The 25,685-nt window shown below is 40.5% G+C and overlaps 1 protein-coding gene across 1 annotated transcript in view; it reads left to right on the top strand.

The window, feature by feature from the left end:
* The first annotated feature begins 483 nt into the window (after positions 1 to 483).
* LOC119888509 (dedicator of cytokinesis protein 2-like) overlaps positions 484 to 25,685 on the top strand; it is a 103,770-nt gene continuing 78,568 nt past the window's right edge. The window contains 24 exon segments of the mRNA XM_038699091.1: positions 484 to 526; positions 2,790 to 2,873; positions 3,425 to 3,465; positions 3,611 to 3,666; positions 3,755 to 3,851; positions 3,941 to 3,965; positions 3,968 to 4,088; positions 4,313 to 4,448; positions 5,038 to 5,195; positions 6,554 to 6,635; positions 6,887 to 7,022; positions 7,684 to 7,759; positions 7,950 to 8,026; positions 9,771 to 10,021; positions 10,385 to 10,483; positions 10,682 to 10,754; positions 11,053 to 11,156; positions 12,719 to 12,920; positions 14,771 to 14,868; positions 14,966 to 15,055; positions 15,304 to 15,404; positions 17,661 to 17,795; positions 24,665 to 24,773; positions 25,220 to 25,290. Of these exon segments, the coding sequence (XP_038555019.1) occupies positions 484 to 526; positions 2,790 to 2,873; positions 3,425 to 3,465; positions 3,611 to 3,666; positions 3,755 to 3,851; positions 3,941 to 3,965; positions 3,968 to 4,088; positions 4,313 to 4,448; positions 5,038 to 5,195; positions 6,554 to 6,635; positions 6,887 to 7,022; positions 7,684 to 7,759; positions 7,950 to 8,026; positions 9,771 to 10,021; positions 10,385 to 10,483; positions 10,682 to 10,754; positions 11,053 to 11,156; positions 12,719 to 12,920; positions 14,771 to 14,868; positions 14,966 to 15,055; positions 15,304 to 15,404; positions 17,661 to 17,795; positions 24,665 to 24,773; positions 25,220 to 25,290 (2,465 nt within the window).

Here is a 25,685-nt window from a genome sequence, read left to right as displayed (position 1 = left end):
ATGCAACTTGCTTTCTGTCACATTTGTTCAAATTTGCATCTTAAAAAGAAACATGTTGAGGCCCTGCTTTGCTCTAACGAGAAGTGCAAAACTATCATCCCATTTTAACCCTTCGAACAGAAGATGCATGTTACTGATGTTTTACTTTCAATGATAATACATATAAGGTAAGCCACTGAGTCTAAAAAAGCAAAATGGAGATTTCACACACTGCACAGGCCTGTGGGCTAACTCTATAAGACTCTATAAGACTCCACCTTGTTGTACTCACCCACTTCCCCTTAACAGCCTGAAGGCAGGAAGAGAGGAGAAACAGAAGAGGAAGAGAGGCAAAGGGGGATGGGCTTATTGCTTTCATTTAAAGTAAAAAAAAATACAGAAGTGAGAAGTTAAGCAGACACCGTCAAAAAAGAGAGAGAAATAGGAGGACAATCAGATAGACACGACTAAGAGTAGAAAGTGGGTGAAGGACTACATGCAATCATGGTTCCTTGGATGAGGACCATCAAAGAGCGGTATGGTGTAGGTAAGTCAATATGTGCTCACTTGTCTGTCTTTGTTTTTGTACATGTGTGCATGCACATACATGCTGCTTTAGCGTGTGTAGCTGTTTAGGTGTGGTAAACTAGCCACGCTATGAATAAGAATGAGGAAAAATAGATGCCCATCATTTCCTGCTTAACAGGATGCGAGCAGGTGCTAACGGCCTCGATGAACTTTAGGTTGTACACACCAGATGTAATTCCCCCAAAGAACTTCAACACTAAAACCGTATTCACCGTTTAACTTCAATGCAACTAAAAGAGGCAGCAGGGGATTGTGTGGGGGATAAAATCATGAACAAAATGACCATCCTTCCTGAGCTGATGGAGAAATGAGTGGCAGTTAGTAGCCAATCTCCATGCATTGCACATTATACAGTGCACAAACACAGAAGCAAAAAGATAAATTATTCCTGAAAATGTTCATTGTGTTCAAGTGTTGAATGATTGATGTTGGCACCAAGTACAAATGCTACACTGTGAAAGCGAAACTTCTCAGTTTAGTCTGTTTATCTGGTACGTGGGTTTAATATGGCTGAGCATGTGTTGCCGTTAGATATGCAAGACAGACACAAACTTAGCAAGAATACAGATTTCTGACTTCTAATTCAGATTGTGATAGCAGAGGTTCACTGGCCTGTTGCAGACGATGCATTGATTTGTTACTTGCAATAAGTTAGGCATATAGTTTGTATTGTAGGAAGTGAGTGAAGACAATCATAAGTACTACTGCTTATAGTTTAAGATTAACAGTGAAAATTAAAATCATATAAAAGCCATTTTGATTACTTTTTTGATTACTTAATGAAGTCTTATTTTCTACACGTTTTAGACGAGAATATCTTCCTGGTCTGTGTAAGACTATAACACAGGAAGTGGAGGAAGAAGGAAGGAAGTTGTTTAAGTTTGAAGCCATGAAACTAAATACTGTAGACACAGTTGATACAGATAGTAGAAACCACATAATGTTTTCAACTGTACACACTTTGAATTTTGAAAGCATTATATATTCTAATTGAAGCATTAGTCTAAAAAAAGTGGGACATTTTCACACAGTAACAAGAAGTGACTCTGACAGTGACTTTCATAGCTGTATAACTGAGTGTTTAGGTTGGAAACCATTATATATATATATATATATATATATATTTAAAAAAAGCCTGTGTGCTAGTGCAGACAGACTACACCAGTTTCACTGCTACGCTTACTTTCTGCAACTAAATAATATTTTCAATGCACGCTTTGCAGTGAGGCAGTGTATAGTAGCTGCTGCCAAAGCTCTGCCTACTCTTTTGCCATGCCGCCGCTGCAATGTTTATTCATTACATTGCATTTTATTCCTGCTGCTACCACTGCTGCTGCTTGTACTTGCATACAGTACATCTAAGGCTGAAACTGACAGATGCCATCATGATCACATATTTTCGCAGCCTGACTTGACCTCTTTAGATTGCTTGTTTTGTCTGACCACCAACAGTTCTAAATCCAAAGGTGTAAATTTAGGGTTACTCTGTCTCCCATAGCATAAAATTGTCTTGGATTAAGAGAATCGCTGCATCAAAACTTACAAAACAAGACACTTGTCATGGCCATGTATGGCAACAGAACTATTGTCTCCAATTGATCTAGGATCTGATGCAATAGACAAAATTAGAATGCTTAATTAAATTTCACTTTTTTTGTGGCTTGTTTTAAGTAATACTTTACCTTCAACCGAATACTGATATGCAGGTCTATCTATCACATAGGTGAGACAAAGAAAAGCAGCAAATCCTCACATTAGAGAAGCTGGAACCAGAAGATGTTTCTTAAAAAATTACATAAAATGTTAAACGATTATCAAAATAGTTTTAGAATACTTCTAGCTTAGTGGATTCATCTAATCATTTCAACCCTAGCCAAAATCATTTAGCAAGCTAACCGACTTAGTATGTCCATATCCATAAATATGTTTATGGTGAACGTCAGCGCTGAATTTTCCCTGCGGTTTTTGTTTCTTTAGCCGTTGGCCTCAAACGTGCAGGGGGCAGCTTGACGCCAATGACAATTGTTGCTGATGTTACTGAAGAATTGCTGCACTTTACCTATCAAGCTAGCTTACTGCTTTAGCTAACATTCATAACATGAGAGGGCTTGGCTCTGCTAAATTGGTGTTTCTGTGCTTAGGAATTTTTTTTCATTGTACCACCATTAATGAAAGATCTATGAAATGCATCCCTCACCAGACTTACAATTAATTTTTTTTAGTAAAGTGGAATTTTGCGGGCCATGGAGAGAAGCAGCTTTCCCTCGAGGTAGGAGATACGGTCTACATCCAGGAGGTCTGTGAAGGTAAGAATATCTGAAAACATAAAAATTATACTATTATTCATTTTGTGTGTGTTATTTTAGGCGTTTTACCAGGAAATGGGGGCAAATAGCTGGAGGTTGCCAACAGGTTAAATGTCCTAAAAAGTCATATTTTTCCCACATTATAAACCAGCTGCTCAAACAAAAAGAGTAACGTTAATATTGTCAAAATGACATTAGTTAGTACTCACAGATTGTACTTACAGACAGTTGAGTGCCTCGTCATCTTGACAATACTTTTTCTCAGTTAAAATTAAATTAGCTGTTATCTCATATTTCATGGCACATTTCAGAGAATTAAAATATTGATATGAACATATATAAATAACTTTACTGTACAGTAGTAACGTTACATATACAAATATTGGGTTATTGTTACAACAGTTAAAGATTGTATGCATCCTAGGTTTCAGTCTTCCCACACACACAGTCTAGACACCTCAACATTTCAGTACTGAGCGCTAAAAGCCTTCCCGTGTACAGATGTCCCTAAGGTGTGATAGCAGTAAGATGACAGTTAATTTGTCTTTCAGGATGGTACAGAGGCTTCTTGGCTCGGAACAAAGCCCAACATGTAAGAGCTCTCACACACATAACCTGGTTGTTACGCTTTTTTCAACTTGGATATGATCTTTTCTATTTTTGTGGACAGAAATGGTGAGAGCTACCACTGACTTCTTTTCCTTTTATTTATCTCCCCCACACACATTCCTCTCCAGGGAGTGTTTCCTGCCAGTTTTGTCCATGTTAAGGAGGTGGTCGTTGAAAAACGAGGGTGAGTGGAATTAAACGTCTTCATCTGTCTGAAAAAAGTTAGGTTTTTTGAATTTGTTCTGTTGTCATGCATTTGTATATGACTACAGAGATGAAGAGGTAGTGATATCTGCGGAGATGCCCTTGGTGAAGGAGGTGACCACCACATTGAGAGAGTGGGGAAGCATATGGAAGCAGCTCTTTGTGGTAAAAAAAAAAATAAGCCTGAAAAAACACTCTTTGTGTATGTGAATGTGTGTGTGTCAAAATGTAACCTCATAAATCTTCCTGTCCAGGCGAATAAACTGATGCGTGTGCGCCAGTCCAGAGACTGATGTGGGATCTAATGGAGTGGCGTTCCCAGCTCCTCTCTGGGACTCTACCTAGTGACGAATTCAAAGAGCTAAAGCAGAAAGTCACCTCAAAGATTGACTATGGCAACAAGTATGTCTGCACAAAAACAATCACGTGTATCTTAATATGTTCCCTGCTCAACACCGTCTTTTTTTAACCAATTTTAATCTGTCACACAAGCTGATATGCTCCCGTCTCACCTAACTTCACATCTTTCTAACCACTAACCCCCCCTTCTTTCTTTCCTTTCTTCTCCCTCCTCCCTCCGGTCAACCCTCTGTCTTTTTCTCTCCTCTTTTTGCTTCCTACTACAGGATCCTGGAGCTGGACCAGGTGGTTCGGGACGATGATGGGAACATTTTGGAACCAGAACGGGCTAGTGTCATCAGTCTGTTTCGGGCTCACGAGGAGGCCACAGCCAAGATCAATGAACGCATCAAAGAGGAGCAGGTAAGGAAACGGATAAGAGAGGAAAGGACAATTACAATTAAAATCATTTGACATTGCTGTGGTTTGAATATACTAGACTTCCATGGGATCTTCCCTGGGAAACAGTTCCATTTCATGGGGATATTATAATGTAAAATCTATAATGAACTAGATCAGGATTTTGTCATTTCATTTACTTTCTTTCATTAGAAAGTAGTAAAATGAAACTATCTGTATGACAATGTCATGGATAATACATTTTACTAGCCTATCATGTCTGCCAGCAAACCTAATTAAGAATGAACTCCCTCACAAATTGGCTTGACCTCACTTCAACATCCATACAGCCTATTTTACATCTCAACATTTGTATGTTAAAGAGAGAGAATGTACTCTATGATGGTCTTATTCAGTGATTTTAATCTCCCTTACGAACCAGCAAATAGAAGCTGCAGCTGTTACATCCACAAATTAAATAACCAACACATTCATTAATTGTTAAACCTGCCAGCCAGACTAGGACCTTGAAATGAAGACTTTTGGCTAGCATTTTATCCGGTTAAACTCTCATCCCAAGTTAACCTTCTACAACTTATGTCCTATCTTGCAGTCTAACGTCCAGACAGACCACAGCGGCATCTCAGCACGGATCCAGTCTTCCCCAACCCACAGCCTCTACGTGTTTGTCAGGAACTTTGTCTGTCGCATCGGAGAAGACTCAGAGCTCTTCATGTCCCTCTATGACCCCAACAAACAGACCATCATCAGGTGTCACTTTACTTTTCTCTTTTCGCTTTAGTCCGTAGCCTCATACAGTGAGCATCAGCAGGTGTTTTCTTTTTCAGTGTATTATTTTCAGGTTGGATTTGAACCCCCTAAAAACTAAACTATCCATTAAATAAAAGAAAAATTTGGGAAAATAAGATGATGTGGTTTAGCCTCCACCGTATCCCCCTTAGTGCACATTTACTGTCTGAAATGAATAAAAAAATAATTTTGAATTCAAGTTTTTTCTAGCTCGCCTCCATCCCTCAGCTGTCTAAAATGCGTTCAAACCCCACCCCAAACACACACACTCCGGCCCACACACACTCTCCTCCTTTCTCTTCCAATTCTTGTGTCTAAATACCTCTCCTCCTCTTGTTTCCTCACATGTCCTCACTCCTCCATTGTTGAACCCTGCTAAAAGAACAATGGGGTGCCAAAAATAAGGATACAGAAAACAGAAATTACAGGGCTGCAGATAGTGACTGGCAGCGCTATGTGGTGCCTGACAGCACTGATGCTAAGCCCTGTCACTCACTGTCATACTGGCTATATCTATGTCTCAGCCACTGCAGCAGGGGGTATAAAGATAGACCTGGATCAATCATCTTTCATCTATATTTATCCACCACCATTCGATCGTCTCTTATTTTCTTGCCATTTGTCCTGATGTCTGATTGTCTTTCGTCCACTCTCTGCTTATTATGTTTGTTTAGTTAAATGCTTTGCTTTTTCGTTTTGTACTATCAGAACAGGTTACGATCTTATTTTTCTCAGCTTTGATTCACCCAACTGTACCCACAGACACTTGTGTATATGTGTGTCTTTCTTGTTGTCTATCTTTCTATTCAGTGTCTGCAACATGCTGGTATGTCAGAAAAATGCTATTGGGATTAGAAGGGTAATATTTTTAGCATCTGAATCAAAATTATTATGCAGCTGCACTGGGTAACATTAGTGGATCCACATGCCTGGCAGGGGATTGCTGAAACTTTTGAACTTAATTTTCCCAGAAATCATGTAATGTCACATCAGTATACTGTAGATAGTATGCTCATGCACAGCAGACATATCCCAAAGAGAACTAAAAGGTAAGGGAAGCACTCACTCGCCTCTGGACGGAACAGAGATAGCCTTTCTACCTTTTTGATTCATCAATTCCTGTGGGTGTAAATGTACATTACAGTGTAGCAGTGTAGTGCAGCGTTTCAGTCAAGGGGATTGAGATGATCTTTTTTGTAACTGCAATTTTTGATACTATGTGTGGGTGCATATTGAAATATTGTGTAGTGTAGCTTTGCAGAACGGTAATTTAACGGATATCCTGTGTGTCTTTTAACTCTTTTCCATGCTTGGTGCAGTGAGAACTACTTGGTACGCTGGGGCAGCAAAGGATTCCCCAAGGAGATTGACATGCTGAACAACCTTAAGGTTGTCTTTACAGTAAGTGACCACAGGAGGGCACTATCACACTGTTCCATGGCATTACAGACTGCACTGAATAGGGATTAATGGATTTATTCCCTCTTAGAAACTGGTATTATTTTCTTTTCATTTTCGCTCTCACTCTTTCCCACTAACCTTCTGCCCCCAACTCCGTTTTCCTCCATCTATTCATCCTCATATCTCTTATTCCCACTCCAAATACTTGTTCTATTGCTTTCTTTTCTCCCTGCTTTCTCTTTCTCTACCAGGACCTGGGGAACAAGGACCTAAGCAGAGAAAAGATTTATCTGATCTGTCAGATAGTGAGAGTGGGCAGGATGGACCTGAAAGAGACGAACAACAAGAAGTGCACTCAGGGCCTGAGGCGGCCATTTGGGGTGGCAGGTACTTGTAGAGCAGCCAATACAATTTCATTTTGGTCAAAGGTGCTGCTAAATTGCCAATCCAAGTGGTCAAGCATTGTGCAAGTATTGATCGTAATTGTAAGACTTACCAAATTGCTAATTCGAAAGATATCTGTGTATTGTCAACATTTAGCAGTATTACTTTTAGTAGCCTCTCTCTTAAAGCTCCAACACATTTGATGAAAGCGAAAGACTTGTGCCTCATTCCGTTGCCAGATTTCACCAATTTAGCCAATTTAATTGCCTCTTCAGTCATTTTTGCTATTGTTTCTTAGATTAAGAAGTGTTTTTGTCTGATTTTTCAGGTGCAACAGGTATTGTTAACCTTATTTATACCTGGCCAGTACAACCACATATTTTGTATAAACAAAACTAAAACATTGATGGTGACCGCTGGTGGTCCACTACCAGCAGTCACTTTTTACCTTTAAGGCTAATGTTGCTCCCAGTTGTGTGTAACCTCATATAACCTCACAAAAACAGCTATGAGGGTATGTAGTGAGTTCTGTTTTGCTAGACTAGTGTGTGATAGTGTGTGAGAGGCATCATTGTTGACTGATGTGAATCCACATCAGAAAGTACAGTATAGCATTTCCTTTGATTTTGTCATCACAGACACATTTGTTTTCTCTTCTCTGCAGTGATGGACATCAGTGATATCATCAAAGGGAAGATGGAATGCGATGATGAGAAGCAGTATTTCATCCCCTTTTTCCCGTATGTCCTATTTTCCCCCTCCGTTACTTCACCTCTTCTCCCTCTCTCCCTGCGTTCCTTCTCTTAGAAACTTAAATTTGTGTTCACAGAACCTCTCTGTAATTAAAGTAGCAACTGTATGTGAAGGTTTCGTTTTCGAGATTTCTGCGTTTTCAAGTGTTCGTGTGTGTGTGTGTTTGTTTGGCTCTAGGGTAGTCGCTGAGAATGACTTCCTCCACACCTTGCTGAACAAAGTGACATCAGCACGAGGAGACAGTGGTGGCCAAGGTACTATTCTGCACTTACAGGCATTGCTCTCTGTTTCCTGTGTGTCAGCTATATGACTATTCTTCCAAAGTTAGTGGTCCTATGCACTGAAGGTTCCCACTGGACTGTGTACGCAGCAGTCATTTATGATCATTTCTTATCGCATCCTCGTCTCTCTGCTCCATTGGTGAAAATGAAGGACATTATGCTGATGGATAGCATGCGCCCTTGAGCCGATGTTTTCATAATACTTGCCCTTTATTTCTCCCTCATCAGCCTCCGGTCTCGCTGCCCGCTGCCTCATGTTTATGGCTAGGTTTCACAGCCCCTATGGGTGACACTGTCTTCGGATAGAGTAACGCATGTTTGACTGCACTGTCATATCGCTCAGCTTTTATCTTTCCTCATGCTCCTGAAAGCTCTGGGCTTAACCTAGATATGAAAGGAGCACCCGGACAAACTGATATGGAAGGAGAACCTGAGGCCAGCATATGTCTGTTCTTAACATTGCTCACCTCTAATCTCTCCTTCCTCTCACTTTGAAAAGCTTCTGCCACAGTACACACACACACACACACACACACACACACACACACACACACACACACATACAGAGTACTCCCTGTAGGTATGTGGTTAGCCTTGAAAATGTGGGTTTGTGACATAGTCTAGATTTCACCAACTATGTATTTCCCTAAAATAGCTCACCCCTTTTTCCGGTTTCTGTCCATTAGTTCTTCATGCTTTCTCACATAATTTCTCTGAAAGCTGTGAGAGCCCATATTCTTTAGGACAAAATTTCTACGTATTAAGATAACATCTTCATCCTTTCTCCTTTGCTGCCCTGTCTTAGTCCCCTTTCACAAACAAGAGAGAAAATTTACAGTATTGATTGCAGTCTAGTCTGCAACAACAGCAGACAATTTCACATCCCTGGTTCACCTTGGTACAATTTACCATTAACATCTTAGATCAACACTAACCATTTTACACAAAGTGGATCTCGCTTTAAGTTCAGCTCTCAGGCCTTGTGTTTCAGGGTTTCTCTAGGTCCTGAAAACATGAAAAACAAAATGTTTTAAATTCAGTATTAATAGTACCAGGCCTTGACATTTCGTATTCATTCATTTTACTTTATTTGAATGTACTTACCTGCAGAGAGAAATGCAAATTCATCTCTGGATTCCTTATTTAAAAAAGCCTGGAGTGGAACCTATTTGTCTGAGTAAAGTTTTTTGAAGTATTAGATTTAACTTTCTGATATCTAAACATAACCTGGGTTTTTCCAAGTTGTTTTGTATGGTCAGCTTACCTCTTTCATGCCTTTAACAGTGTACAGTAATGTACACCAAATTGTTTGTAATTACCAAGGAGCAGGGAATAAATCTGCACCTAACAGCTAATGCATATCAGATATCGGCCAGTTGATATGATGAAGGTTCTTTAATGATGACTGACATCCTTAAATTAAATCCTACAATGAAATGTCAACTTGTTAATTTATTACGCTTTAGATTAACGACCCAGTTAAAAGTCGCAATATATCCCAGACCATATATGTGCCGGGCATCAGTCTGTCATCTGTCTAAATTTCACAGATCTTGAGATGCCCATGATAGTCAAAACACTTAGGGGCTTATCAAGAATATGTATTCTCAAGAGAAACACTGAATAGTGCTTAAAGAAAAGAAAAACAATCAGAAGCCTCACTGCTAACTTATTAATACATTGCCTTTCCTTTCCTTCTACTGCCACCCCCATCCAGGTTTGTGGGTGACCATGAAGGCTCTGGTAGGGGACATCGTTCAGATCCGGAAGGAATACCCTCACCTGGTGGACCGCAGCACAGTGGTGGCCCGCAAGCTGGGTTTCCCAGAGATCATTATGCCGGGAGACGTTCGCAATGACATCTACCTCACCTTACAGGGTGGGGACTTTGACAAATACAACAAGACGACCCAGAAAAACGTTGAGGTCATCATGTGGGTCTGCGATGAGGAAGGCAAGGTCATACAGGTGAGCAGCATGAGATGGGGGCGATGACGTACAGAACACTCTGGTGTATTTGAAAGGAAAAGGATTTGTGTAAATAGGGATTGGTTTGTGTGTGGGAGCTTTTAGGTAGAGTGTGCAGGAGTGTGTGAGTGTGTGTACATTATGTGCGGTGTTTAAGAGATTGAGGGGTTATGGGCCAGTGAGCAAGCATGACACTGATCAAGCGCTTACTCACCCTATCATAGTCAGGGGCACATAGACGTGGCTTTATCCTGGAATGAAAATCCATCTTAGGCATACATGGACGCACACACACAAACCCACAATCATAAAATCCTTCAGCTCAATATAGCACAAATATTTGTCTCTCTCGCTCTTTCCTAGAACTCCATCTGTCTGGGAGCAGGGGATAAGGCGGTCAGTGAGTACAGATCCGTCATCTACTACCAAGTCAAACAGCCCCGATGGATGGAGACAATTAAGGTGTGTGTGTGTGTGTGTGTGTGTGTTGTAGAAGGAGTTGCAGAGCTAAACTATATATATAGTTTATATAGCATTTGCATTCCTCATTTCAACTGTAACTTTCAAGAACATAACCCCCAGAATATCATGATATACCATCTTAAAATTTTTAAGGTGTGTATTATTTCATATTCTGTAATAACATGGGATGTTCTTCAGGTGGCAGTCTCTCTGGAAGAAATGCACAGAATTCATTTACGCTTCATGTTCAGACACCGCTCTTCCCAGGAGTGTGAGTATCAGCCTCTCGTCCTCTGCCTGTCTGTCTCCATACAGCCACACACTTAACCTCCTCTCCTCTCCTCTGATCCCCGGAGCATAGTGTGACACTAAAAGGACAGAATGATTGGAAGTAATTTGGAAAATGACCCAAGGCATCATTACACATAAACTTGATTATACAAATCAGCAGTCTTTCTTCCTCCCATGCCTGGATTCTCACCCTCCCTCCCCCCCTTTCTTTTTCCCTGATGTGTTTCTCCCATGACCCTCCTTCCTTCTGTTTACAAATGCGTCTCCTTCGTCTCCAGCCAAGGACAAGAGCGAGAAGAACTTTGCCATGGCCTTTGTGCGTCTGATGAAGGAGGATGGAACAGTTCTACAAGATGGGCTGCATGACCTTGTAGTCTTCAAGGTCAGAACCAAATACATAACTTACATACAGAACAAAAATAGCCAAACTCATGAACGGGTTCAGTGTCTTCTTCAAAGAAAAACAAATCCATATAAAGTCTAAATTAGACAAATTTAATTTCACTAAAAACCATTTAAAAGTGGATGTGCAATGTATTTATTGTCACCCAAATCCCATCTTCCTTGACCCCCAAATTGCAGGGTAATACCATTATGCAACAGAAATGCAGATCAACTCGAAACAGCTTTCAGACTTGAATGACACACTGAGCTTTTTATGACCAGAAAGGTCACAGCTCATTTCCTTTGTTGGACCAACCAGTTTTGGTCAACAGGTGGTTAATAACACAACCAGTAAACAGGATTCTTTGGATTCATTGTTTATTTTCAGACATGAATGAATGTTTACATTTCATTCCATTCCCCACGTGATTCTGGAGATTTTTCATCTGCATGTATATAATGGTCAGAAAGAAATGGTAGACTTCACAAATCTCTGTAGCTTACTGGGTTATTTGCTTAAAGCATGGTAAAAAAAGGTAGATAGACAGTTTGAAAAAAAGTTTATACAGTAGCAGAAGAAGAATTCACTTGCAACTGTCATTAAAGCAGACTTAAACATATAGTGAGTCTAGATGGGAGATTATGGCCTCCCAGACAGGTTGACTGAAGCCAAAGAGATTTCCTGCCAAATGAGCCAGAGCTAAGATTGAATCCCCTTATTGATTAAATGCCAAACGCAATGAAGATTAATTACTCACAGTTCACTCAAAGACCAAATGGATGGTCCCTCCATGCCCTCTTTCTCGATTATCTCTCATTATTCCTACATTCCCCTTGATCTCTGTGCCGCTCATGGCTTCAATCTCTTACTCCATGCTTTTCCACCCACTCGCTCATTATTACTTATTGGCTTTATAGAGGGCAGAGTTGAGGGTTGAAGCCTGAATGAATCTATGACCTGAAGACGGTACATTTATATATAGAGGAATGTACAGCAGGTAAAGTGTGATCACATAAAACTGATTCAGAAAATAAAAGATCAGTATGCCAAGAGAAGAGATCTCATCCCTTTTAGTCACATATCTTTTTCCCTTCTTTCCTATGTGTTCACTTTTCTGCACTTTGTAACTAACAAGAAAAATGGTTGGTCTAGTTTTTGTTGGTGCTCTTTTTTTATTTTTCTAACCTGTCCTGGCCTCACTGTTTCCAAAGTTATGAGTTTTCAAAGTGAAGATGAGTTAGGCAGAGCTAAATAAGGTGTAGCGATCACAGAGGATTACGTCTGTAGAACTGGTGACTTTGTTCATTGTTCATCATTGTTTGTCATTTTTTCCTTCAGGAACGGCCTGATAAATCACTGTAAATGTTGCAAACCCCTAGCGTCTCTCTGTCTTCTACTCCGTGATTTGCATCAAGACATTTTGACTAAATACAGGAAATTAAATTCTTGCCCCAGTGCTGCCGCTACACCCACCATCTGTGCCACCATTAACCAAACGTTGCATTACCGCTGTATCAACATTAATGGGTTAAAAATGAATCCTCACATTGTCCCATCAGGGTGACAGCAAGCGCATGGAAGATGTGAACTGCTACTTGTCGTTGGCGTCAACCCGCAACATCCATAGCGACAATCACAAGGGGTCAGCGCTAAGCCGCAGCTCCAGCAACGTCTCCGGGAGTGGAGGAGGCCTGTCAGTCAGCTCTAGAGACAGCTTCTGCATCTCCACTCTGGTCTGCTCCACCAAACTCACACAGAATGGTAGGTGTATGTGTGTTATTGTGTATGTATGTATGTGTGTGCATGTGTGTGGGGGGGTAATAATTATATAGTCCCTTTGTGTTGACATTAAGCGACAGGCCGAAACATTTTCATTAAGAACCCCCCGCCCCACCCCCTCCACACACACACACACACACAAGCTGAAGAAAGGTTAGGGCATAAATTGAGGGTGTTTGAAATTAAACCTGACACATCAAAAAAAATAGACGTTAATTAACATCTTTCAACAGAGCAATAAGGCCAGGCCAAGACGATGAATCATCGGTTGGGTGTGAAATTAGTAGAGGACAAATCTAAGTGTGAAAACACTACAGGGCCAGTGTGCATACTGTCTAGTATTGGGCTAAATGTTTGGGGAATTCAGATTTCTACATTAACTACATTAGGCCAAATGCTATTTTTAGGTTTAGGGCTAAAAGTTGAGTAAGGATGACAATAGCTGAAGGGTGAGGTAAGGTTGGGGTTAGGGTAAAAGAGACGTCCAGACAAAAAATTTTGAGTCAACAGTATGTTAATTAGGTTGATGGTGCCAGAACTACAAATGTGTGCGTAAGTGGTATGGTCATAGGATAGCAAGGAAAGGATGGGGGAACTGTGTGTTTACATAGGTTTTATTAGTGGGAAATGTCGTAATTTTGTCCTACACACTCTGGCACACAGCCACGCAAGCGTGCGTGCGCACACACACACACACACACACACACACACACACACACACACACACACTGAAGTACACAGCCACATCTACAAATGTATACACGCACGTACACTCCAGACATTAAGGTGCATCAGACACAGGTGCAGTGCAACAGCTGTTACTGAGGAAGCCAGTCCATCACTATAATGAACATTATCCTGCAGTATTAATCACCTGTACCACACACACACACACACACACACACACACACACACACACACACACACACACATACACATGCATGCACGCACAAAGGCTCTGAGGCATGCATGCACACAGTGTTGTTTGGGGCCACCCACCAGATGTGCAGCTTGGCTTGGCGAGTTAGAAATTATTGGACAGGGAAAGCAGTGAGCTTCAAGCGGGCGACCCTACAGAGACATGGAAATCTGCCCTGTGTCAAACTGTAGCAAAATTAATGACGGAACTGTGGATTTAAATGTTATGCCGAGTCTTACTAAGCTGAGGAATAGGGACTGTTCTACTTCGTAGTTGAGTCAGAGATAAAGTTGGAAGACAGGATTGAATTGAAAATTTTGATTAGGGCTGCAGCAAACAGTTATTTTCATTATTTATTAATCTATAGATTATTTGGAATGCATTTCCTGCATGAATGGACCAGTTGTTTAATATGCAAAATGACAAAAAATACACAATTTCAGTCCAAGTGACATCTTTAAAGAACTGTATTCCAAGTATATGCAGGATATATTGTATATCCAAAAGCCCCAAAGCATCAAATTTACAATGACATGAAACGGAGAAAAGCAGCAAACCGCTGATTATCAAAAGTGGCAATTTATTCCTCTTGTCGAGTAATCGTTAAATTGACATTCTTTCAGCTCTAATTTTAATTCAGTGTTACAACTAATCAACTTCTTATCTTTGGCATTATATTAAAAAACCAATGACAGGTGAATTCTGTTCAACAGTTTGTATGTATTCTGAACAACACAGAATGAGACAAGCTTTGTCAAATGTTCATGGAGAGAAAGTGAAAAATTATAATTTAGAAAATTACATTGTCAACTGGGAATAGCTTTTATCAGCATCCACTATTAAACAAGACAGCATATGTTTGTTAAGTAAAGACGGCTGAACAGAAAATGTTGTGTGTGTCTCTCCTCTCCAGTGGGCTTACTGGGGCTGCTCAAGTGGAGGACTCGACCTGAACTCCTCAAAGAAAACCTGGAGAAACTCAAAATCATTGATGGCGAGGAGGTGGTCAAGGTCAGTGGTGTGTGTGTGTTTTTGTATAAGTGTGTCGACTGACGTGAGTGCGCTCTCACCAGACATCTCATTTGTCTGTATATTTGTGTGTGTGTAGTTTCTGCAGGACACTCTGGATGCCTTGTTCAACATTATGATGGAACACTCCCAGACCGACGACTACGACATCCTTGTGTTTGATGCCTTGGTGAGTAAGTGTGTGTGTGTGTGTGTGTGTGTGTACCCGCAAATCCTTGTGTGTGTGCCAACAGATGCAGCTGACTTCTTGACAAGCTGTCTCTGTGTGTATCGAGCCTGACATCTTTGTGTTTACCTGTCCATCTTTTTCCAAATAAACATGTCCATCAGATGATTGTACATAACTTCTCATCTGGCTTGTACATGCCTACTGCTATGTAAACATGTAAGCCACTTTGTCTCTCTTCTGTCTGCCAGATATACATCATAGGTCTGATCGCTGACAGAAAGTTCCAGCACTTCAACACAGTGTTGGAGGCCTACATCAAGCAGCATTTCAGCGCCACACTGGCCTACAAGTAGGTTACTTTCTTGATCACAGCACGCTTTCTTTTATTTCATTCTGTTTTGTATGAGTTTCCTGAATGACACGAGGCACTGACCTAATCACCATGTATGTCTCGCATCAGATTTTAATAAATCTGTGCTCTGATGACAATGATCATACCATTGTCATCAGAGCACTTAATGTGAATCTGCAAAAGATATGTATATTAAAATTGACATTTTACACATAATAGAAATAAGCAACCAGAAATATAAACATAGTTGGCAAGCAACATGTAATGTGTAAAATATAATAGGAATCACGTAAATAATTGAAAAAAGTCCTTTTGCTCTTCATAAGGTCTTCAAAAAGCACTTAAGAAGAGTAAGATCGTGAGGAAGCAAAGAGATTCTCTTTGCGAATCTGGCACGGAAGACTTTATTATCAATTAAACTTACTGAGCGCGACTGGCTATTTAAGTTTACTTTAGGTTTGACTTTAGGGACATATAAGGACAGTGTTAGACTTCATGTCAACAAACATGCCATACTTCTTTTGTGTGAAAACAATAGTATCATCAAGTTTTGCAACAGAGGTCTTGTCCATCCATCCATCCATTGTCAACCGCTTATCCTACGTACAGGGTCGCGGGGACAGTGTTCTTTTTTGCATTGCAAATTTTCATGAGGCAATTCTCCCACCTCTTGGGAATTATAAATCTTTTAAATCCCATCAGATAATCTCAGTAATGCTTTGTCATCCAACCAAAAAAACAGACTGTTTTGTGGTTCCTAGAAAGTTTGACAGCTTAAAGTCCAGTACCAGAAATGTATATGTAACATTAATATGGGTTGTCCCAGTCGCAATCAACATAATCCTGTCAGGTATGCCATGCCCTACCAAAGGTAAACCTATTGTGGTAATTTAAATGCGACCTGAAGATCTAATGTTAAGTGACAAAATACTGCACTGTATCTAGCTGCCACTGGAGGTCAGTGTGTGTGTTAGCCTTTGGAGCACTTGACTGAACAGGATTAGAGTATGTTATTTTACTGTACACTCAGATAGCCAGAGTTTTAACCCTGCCTCTCTGTGGAGTAGCAGCTGAAGCACTCATGCGTGCTCCCGGAACACTTCTGTCTGCTTCTTAATCTCTCCGATAATTCACTTCACTTAATTCAGTGGGTGCTAGAGAAAGCATTTGTTTGCAGTGCCAAAGCTTCAGTTAGGAAATGAAAAACATGTCTGACTCCTCCTGCTGCCCCCTCCCCCCCAAAATATTTTCTTGTTAACCACAACTGCTCCATCTTCTTGTAACTGCTTTACTTTCTTCCTGTCTGTTCCTCACTCCATCTATTCATCTGTCTTTCCATCATCACTCCATCCCTCCCCTGCCAGTGTGTTGGTGTTCACCCTCTTTAAGAGGGTCACTGCAGCTTAACGCTTGTCAGCTCAGAGGCTGTTATGTAAAACTCTCTAACTCCCTCTCACTACATTTTAAACTCCCTATCTCTTGCTCTTTAAAAAAAAAGAATAAATCCTCCTGTGCTTGCCTTTAAGCTATACACCAAAACAAAACCAGGGAAGACTGAATGGCAATAATGTTGGTAATATTTTCAAGGCCACTCTGATGCCAGTGAGGCCAGATTAGAGTTAATTTAATTTTTAAGGGACTTTTATTGTTTAAGAGGATTGGGTAGTTTTAAACCAGTTAGTAGGTGACCCCCTGTTGCCATTTCATGGAAACAGATCCATCACAAAGCCAAAAGTCTTAAGCCTCTTTAGGGCTATAATATTGTTTAATGTGTTATTATAAATATGTTAGTATTGCATGCCACAGATAATGCAGAGGGAGATTGGGCAGAGAAATGCTAGCAGGTCATAAACTTAGACTGAACTCTGTGCCACCCACACCTCACTCCAACTGCTTAGACACACCAGAATATTTATGTGTGTGTCTAAATACGCCTGTGGGATGTGCATGTGTTGGAAAATGATTTTTTCATAGTGCATCGGGCGCAAATAAAAATGTCTGTGAGCTGTGTGAAAGGTACATCTGTTGAGGTGTGAAATACTGTTTTCCCATTTTTCCTCCTCCACCTCTGTGCCAGTCTTCCCCTCTCGTTCTTTCACTCTGTTGCACTCCGTGTTTCTGCTCTATGGAAGTGAAAAATGGAGTTTGGTGATTAACTTTCCAACCTGTGGAACATCAGAAAAGGAATGACAATTCTGATGATTTTGATTTCTTTCTTCCTTTTTCTCCTTCTTTCTCATCATTCTCTCCCAGAAAGCTGATGTCGGTGTTGAAGAGGTATCTGGATGTGTCCAGCCGAGGGGAACAATGTGAGCCAATCCTTCGTACCCTCAAAGCCCTCGAGTACATCTTCAAGTTCATCGTCCGCTCGCGCATGCTCTACTCCCAGTGAGTGTTTGTGCAACTTTTTGTGGAGTGATCATTATGATAATAACTTTTTGGACCAGTAGCATTGCTCGGGTAATTGTTTTTGACAGCTCTGTTAGAAACAGCTGTGCTAATAAGTATTAATGATGAAGTGCAGCCTGCGAATGAGAGCTAATGACAGGGCAGGGCTGCTGAATGGGCAGCCAATGAAAACACCAGGAGAGACTTATGACACCCACTGTGCTGAGCTGTGAGTCGCACCATAAGATAAGTGCTGCGCAAAAGTTGATGCTGACAGACAAGAAACATGATCCATGTGTCTTGCCTATGGGTAACTTGAGTACTGTTGGGGATTAAGGTTTAAATTGCATCAATATTTATATAAAATAATGTAATTATTATTATTTAATAGTTAATAATACAATTACAGAAGTTAAATTCTCCTCAGGGCACCACTCTTAAACAAGAAAATTGAAAGCCAATTACCTAATTCAGTCTCATGAAATATACTTTTCTGGTTAATAATTAAATTAATTAAGGATTTGGAATTCTTTGTAGGTTGTCACTATATTCATTCTTATGCAATATTAAAAGAAACCAGCAAGTATATACACAAGTATTTATTTAACAAGATAAACAAAGCAAAGCACACAAGATCAAACTAAATGCACTCAACTAAACCTAAATGACGACAAAGAGGTGTGTGTGTGTGTGTGATAAGGACAATGGGTGTTGTTGTATGTGTGCACCTTTGTTCTGCTGCCTGTGTGTTTCACATGCATTAACTCACGTTGTCGTACTATGAAAGCATGTGCAGCGGGAACTTTAACTTTCCTGCTGCATGTGTGTGGTTTTGTTAAGCCGAATCAGAAGTATGTTTATGTGATGTGTGAGAACTATGGTTATGTAATAATCTCCCCTTAACAAGAAGCAGGTTTCTTGGCAGTCGTTGCTGTGTTGTGTTACAGACGAGTGGGTGTGGCCACTCCGAATGTTCTCCTCAAAGTTAACCGCTAGCTAACTGAGTTGGTTGCAGGGACGCTTGACTTTGTGTCGTGGCTGTAAGATCAGATAGTTCTGTTCTAAGCAGGCCATGCTGGCAGACCGCTGCAGCCACCTGGTCAGGCCGGTGTCCGTCCAGAAGAAGAGCAGCGTTTTTTGTCAATGAGGTGACATCATAGGTCAGAGGTCACAAGACACTGACCAATTGGAGCTGCCAGCTGCGTCCATGGGCAGAGTTCACACATTAGTGTGACTTTCTGGAGGGTTCCTGGGAAACTCATATGAAAAAAGTTCAGTTATGATCACAAATAAACCGCTTCTTCTGTGAGTTTCTTGTGATCCCAACAGTATGTGTTTGTGTGTAGATGTGCAGGTGTACAAGACACAATCACGCGCGTAATAGAGTGCTTGTTCACAAAAGAATGCAAGGTTTACGTGTGAAATGTTTGGGGCTGCGCAATTAATCTAATAGCAATGTCGTCATATGTGATTACATAACCGCAAAATGGGTGCGATTTAATAAAACAGAAAGTGTGTGTGTGTGTGTGTGACACTCATCTCTGTGCGTTGCAGTCTGCTCATTATTTACGCCCACATTGGGCTCTCACATGTGCCACTAAAACAAATAGGCCTACGTGCAATCAAAAAAATTATTCATGAGCAGTGTGCCAATAACTTTTAAGACAACAAACTACGGTAGATACATGTAGATATAGCCCAGGTCACAATGCCAGTGTGCCAATATGTGCTCCCTCTAGCCGCCTCCTCCATAGAGCAACACGCTTCCCTTATTCTGTTTTACTAGTTATTGTTATAAATATTGTTTATCGTTGAACTTTGTTCAAGTTGAGAAATACACGTCAGCATATCAGTATTTTGTACATTTATCTTGATAATCAAGCAAGTAGATTCATAGTGCCATTTCTTCCATTATAATTGAATCGCAATTACAAATCACAATATTGTCCACAATAAATGCAAATGTGGTTGTGTAACAGAGTTGGGAGGGGATGTCTGTCTGTCTGTGTGTGTGCGTGCGCGCGCTGGTATGTGTTTGTCATTCGACGTCCACTGGTCAATGAAGGTCTCTTTTTAATCTTCTAGAGGGCATCATAGGCTTTGTCTGTTGAAATTGGTGTGTTTGTTTATCCATGTGGTGTGTGCGTTTATTTATTTATTCATAGAGTGTGCTGGGAGTTGTGTGGTTGCATTTGTGTGGTTTTCCAAGTGGGTTGGTGAGTGTGTGTGTTTATGTGGATGTGTAGGCATGCACAAGCCCACACCCATACATTTAAGCGTACTTCTTAGTGTATGTCATGGGTAATTGAGTGCAGTGGCAGGAGGTAGGGTGTGGACCCAAACGCAGACACTAACAGGAGGATTCAGTTCAACAGAAAATATTTATTTAAACAAAACTTAACTGCACAGGCTAAACGGAGCTCAGAGCAAAAGTCCAAACAAAGGTAATCACTCAACAAACACTCAACATAGATGCAAGGACGTGACAAAGACTGAAGACAATTGAGGACAATATATACACTGGTAAACAAGCAGGGAGGGAACCGCAGCTGAAATACATCAGGTAATCAACCACAGAAACAAAGCTAGACAAGGACACCAAGTACAGAAGATTACCAAAATAAAACAGGAAGTAAAGTTCACAGGAACACACAAGGACAGATCTACCAAAGTAAAACACAAAACACGGAAAGACAGCAAAATCAGGGCACGGACAGAGACGGGACCAAACAGGAGACAAGACTACAATAAAACATGGAGATATAAGACTAAGGACTAAGACTGGGACCATTATGATAAAAGTACACAGATCAGGAAAACACGAAAGCACAGGACTAAGGAAATAATGGCACTGGACTAAGAACTGAGGCAAAGAACTAAAATGCACGACTAAGACATAAGATAAGAGAGAAGACATAAATAACTAGGGACAAGGAAACAGAGGCAAATAGATAGACACGTGAAACAATGGCAAAACCAGAAACACACAGGGAAAAATACAATACAAACATAACCCAAAACTAAACTTATAACAGTGTATGTCTTTGTTTGAGTGCGTGCATCACATTATTGCTCCACTGCTCCTGGATGGACTGAGCTCCACTTGCCAGCCTCCCTTGGGTATCTCTGAACCAATGAACGTCACTCTCCTTCTCTATTTCTTTCTTTTCCTGCTCTTTCTGTCGCCATCTAACTACCTGCAGCCGACAACTTCAACTCTGCAGCTGAAGTTTTCCCATCAGATTACTTCTCCTATAAAGCCTTGTCATGCCAACAGAGAATCAGGTATCCAAGGTAGTCACTAAGTAGGTGCATCTGTACGGCTCCATCATCATCACCATCAAGAATAGCAGTCATTAATAGTTAAATAGGTGGCATTGAAGATTTATTAGCTTGTCAAACCGGCTTCGTGTTCATGCAAAGTCTATTAGGAGCGTGTGATTCTTTCTTTGAAAATATGTAAGGCACGCTGTACCTGTTTTTGCTCTTTCCTTCACCTTCTTTCTGTCCTTCACGCTCTATAGCCTACATTACTTCCCTATAGTATAGTTCATCAGTTGTATCTCTTTCTTTTTCCTTCCCCCGAACACCTGCTATTTTCTATTTCTCAGTTGTGTTATCTCCCCTCGTCCTCTTTCTTTCCATCCCTCTCCTTATCTCTAAATCTCACCGTCTCGCTTTCCTTCATTCCTCTTCTTTTAATTGTTTTCCCATGGAAGCACATAAGTATGTTTTCTCATATGAAAATACTTGCTCATCATGCGATAAGGATCTTATTATTATGAGATCCTTTCTGTTCCTATGACATCTTATATTATGATTATGTAATATTTTCTAGTAATCACAATATCTGGGGGTTATCTTATTCTTGTAATGACATCTCTCATTATTTTGAGATCATTAGTCATGAAAGGAAGACATAATATCTGGTAATAAAAGCATATCTTAATGTAATGAGAAATGCTACGCTTACAGTGATGTATAGTTGATTTACTCTGTCCATCTACTCTCTACTCCCCATTCATCACATACAGAAATCCCAAGCTGTACAGACCAAACGACATTTTGATTAATTCCAGCTTTTTACAATTATACTAGTGTGTTTGTTTAATTGTCTGCATGAATAAACTCTTCAACTAAAATAGGATTTAACAATACTGAAGGAAATTATGTGACTTATTTGACCATTCTTGCATTTTTAAAAGTTTCACATATCAGTATTGGAGGAACAATGTCATTTTTATTATACTTTTTCAATGCATCGCAGCATCGCTGGTCACTGCAGCAAATGTTCGCTCGCCCATGTGTCCTCCAAGATATCAGCATGTCAAATTTGGCCAAACCTGAGGAAATCCTGCATCTCACTACTTAATTGCAGCATTTGCAACATTTTTACTGATTGCACCAGGAGGAACTGCAATTATATATCATAACAAGGTGACATTTGTGACTGATTTGCTTAGACAGGGATTTCATAATTCATAGTGGAATTGTTTAGTGTTGCTTTGTTGTTCTCCTTTATCATTTTCTTCCTCCTCATCCGCAACTACATGCAGCTGAGCCATCCTCCTTCTGTACATTCCCTCCTTCCCTCCCCCTTTGATTTGATTCCCCCTTTATCCCTCTCTCTCTCCTCTCCATCTGTCTCTGGTATTAATTCGCTGAGCTGCTATGATGTTTGTATTGTTTAGTTCATGTGTTTTATGTGTAGTGTAGCCTTTTATGTGCGTGTGTAGATAAGTTGTAGCCTGTGGTTATTTTTACACATACATGTACATATATGTGTATACAACCTGGTGTTATCACATCAACACTGACCCTGACACATCATCTCTCCCATCACACGCACGCACGCACGCACGCACACGTTTGTTCCTCCATTCCCGTGGGGACATCTCATTGACATAATGCATTTCCTAGCCCCCTAGCCCGACCTTAACCGTCAAAACTACATGCCTAACCTTAACCCCTACCCCAGCCTTGACCTAATTGTAGCCTGAACCTTATAACCATGTCTTAACCCTCAAAAAGGAGTCTCTACGACCACAGTTTTTATCCCCATGGTGACACGAGTCCCTATCGGTTAGTGTGCATTTAGGTTGAAGTCCCCACTGGGATCTAAAAATTTCACACACACATTCATGGACACACAGGCCCGGATTAAGCAGGACAATGCGTCTGTAATCAGAACTGTACTCTGCAAAGAGCCCAGTGATAATACCTCTGTGTGTAACCGCTTAATCCATCCCCCCACATGCTAAATTCGCTGTGTGCCACATGCTAATCCTTCCCTCCAGCACTCATAACTTCTATTGTAATTAAGAACTGCACAGCTCCACTGAATCACACAGAGATAGTGAGGAGACGGGGGAAGGAAAGGGGCGGAGAGATGGATGAGAGAAAAGTTTGCTAGGGGTGCAGGAAGTAGGGATGATAGAGGAATGTGTGGGTGTTTTGCATGTGATGTGAATAGCAGCAACAAAGACAACCCAGTTCTTTATAAAAAGTCATAGGAGGAATGCTGTAATCACAGCAGCTAGTGTTTATCTATGTTTAGTTTTACCTTGCCAACGTAATACTGCATTGGTTTGCTGCATCACTATAATATTGCATTGAACCATATTATTGAAAGATGTGGGGAACTGCAGCCAATTCAGTTAATGCCCCATTTCCATAAAAACACAAGAATTTAGGTGTAATTTCACTACTTTAATCTGATTTAGAGCAGAGGAAGCCAGTCTGGGCTCGATGAAGATAACTTCAAGAACATTATAATGTCCAACTTGGAATCAATTTAAACTGTGATACAAAACAACAACTGCAGAATAGTTTACATCCCAGTGGAGTGGAGAAATAATAGAATGTTTAAAAGCCTGAAAATCAAATCTGTCTAGAGGATAAAAAAGCCTAGTTATACACACAGGCTTGTTATAGAGTCGCAATGAACATGATTGCCAAGGACAGATGTGACTACTTATATAAACCAATTTATCATATTTCATTATCATGTCTTATCCTACTAAATCTTCTTAGAAAACAATGTATAACAAAATAGTTTAAGCATAACAGGGATGAGTCAATACAAGGTTGTTGTTTTGTTGTTTTTTTTAATGCATGGATGTGAGGCTTGGCTTAAATGCTGCTACTACACCTGACCTGCTTACTAGAGGTGTGGCTTCCTGAAGTATGTGCTTTACTGCATGATGATCCCTTGGGTTATGTATGGAGACTGACAGTCATGAACTCAACACCTGGTTCAAGTGATGGAGCTGACAGATATTTATATTAAAAAGGATGGAAGCAAGCACAGTATATATTAACCCCTTATTGTTTTTGGCATATTCTGTTTTAGAAGGGTTTTACTTGGCTATTTATAATGCTTTTTATCTTATGCTGTTCACTGTATCCGTACAGCACTTTGGGGCAGTAGTGACTGGGTAAATGTGCTATATAAATAAACTTTGAACTTTGAATGAACTGTCCATTAATTTATGTCAATCTACATTTTTATTATGGTTACATTTTAGTTTATTAACTAAAATGTAGCCATAATATGTAAATATAACTAGTGTAACAGTCAGGAATAATTCAATATTTCTGTTGCCCAGAAAAAAATATATAAAATAAGGCTCTTTCTGTCTGTATTTACATCCAACTTGAGTTACTAGTGAGCCATCCTTCACCCTTTGTCTCTTATTCAACCCCCCCCCATATCCTCCACACACCCCGTTGTTTTCTCTCATTTTTCTATGTTGCCTCCTTCATCATGTCATGTCATTTTTTTCTGATGTTGGTCTCATGCTGTCTCCCTTTCTGCCCTTTTCTGCTTATCCTGTTGCATTTCCATTAATTTACTCCTGCCCTCCTAGGCTATACGAGGGGAAGGAGCAGGCGGAGTTTGAGGAGTCGCTGAGGAGGCTTTTTGAGTCCATCAACAGCCTGATGAGAACAGACTACACCACCACTCTGCTGCTCAGGGTAATCACGCGTGCTCACCTTGCACCCATACTTCACCACCTAGTACTCCTCTTTACATTCTTCTTGTCTTCACCCCATTTCTGCCCTTTCTGCTTCTTCTTCTTCTGTCCGACTCTCTTATCTTCCTGTTATTCCTAGTGTTCCAACTTCTCTAAAATAATCTTTCAATCTGATTCTGACTACCTCACTGTTCTCTTTTCCTCTCATTCCCACTACCTACACCAAGGCAGACCTACAATAAGATTTAGTCACAAAAAGTTAGGCAGACAGATAAGTGGCCCTGTGAAAAATAAAGCAGATCTTTTCTCACACTTGTGATGAGACACTGTTTGATGGCAAAGTCACCTTCTATTCACCAACAGCTTCCCAGGATTTCAAGTCAGTAATTCAACGATGTTTACTTATGGTGTGTGTGTGTGTGTGTGTGTGTGTGTGTGTGTCATCAGGTTGCTGCTCTGAAGTACCTGCCAACAGTCCTGCATGATGTTGAGAAAGTGTTTGATGCCAAACTCCTCAGGTAAGCTTACCTTCAAAAACACACATACACAAACACACGGACACACACACTAGCACCTTATCTTTGGTCTCATTCAGGGACACTGACAGTGAGGATTTATGGGAGCTTTCAGAACAGCTCAACTTTTCCTTCTGGCTTTGTTCAGTGACCCCCATCTTTCTGTCCCCCACATATTCCATCCTGGTCAAGTCCTACCTTCTTTATCAGGTGATAAAAAAAAATCTCATCAAACTGACATATACACGAGGACACACTCAAACGCACTCCATGTGCCCCTGAGTGAATTGACAATTTCAGTGAAACCATCAAACAAAACCCTTTTGAGCCTCTCCTCTTATTCTCAGCCTCCTGATGAGCAAAACGTCTTGGAATGACTTGTTTAACCCCCCTTTGAC

This window comes from Micropterus salmoides, unplaced genomic scaffold (assembly GCF_014851395.1).
Source record: "Micropterus salmoides isolate LMB-PRFRI ecotype aquatic unplaced genomic scaffold, ASM1485139v1 Ms_hic_scaffold_5, whole genome shotgun sequence".
NCBI classification, from domain to species: Eukaryota; Metazoa; Chordata; class Actinopteri; order Centrarchiformes; family Centrarchidae; genus Micropterus; species Micropterus salmoides.
Note: the sequence above shows the minus strand (reverse complement) of the source record. Positions and strands in the feature narration are given on the sequence as shown.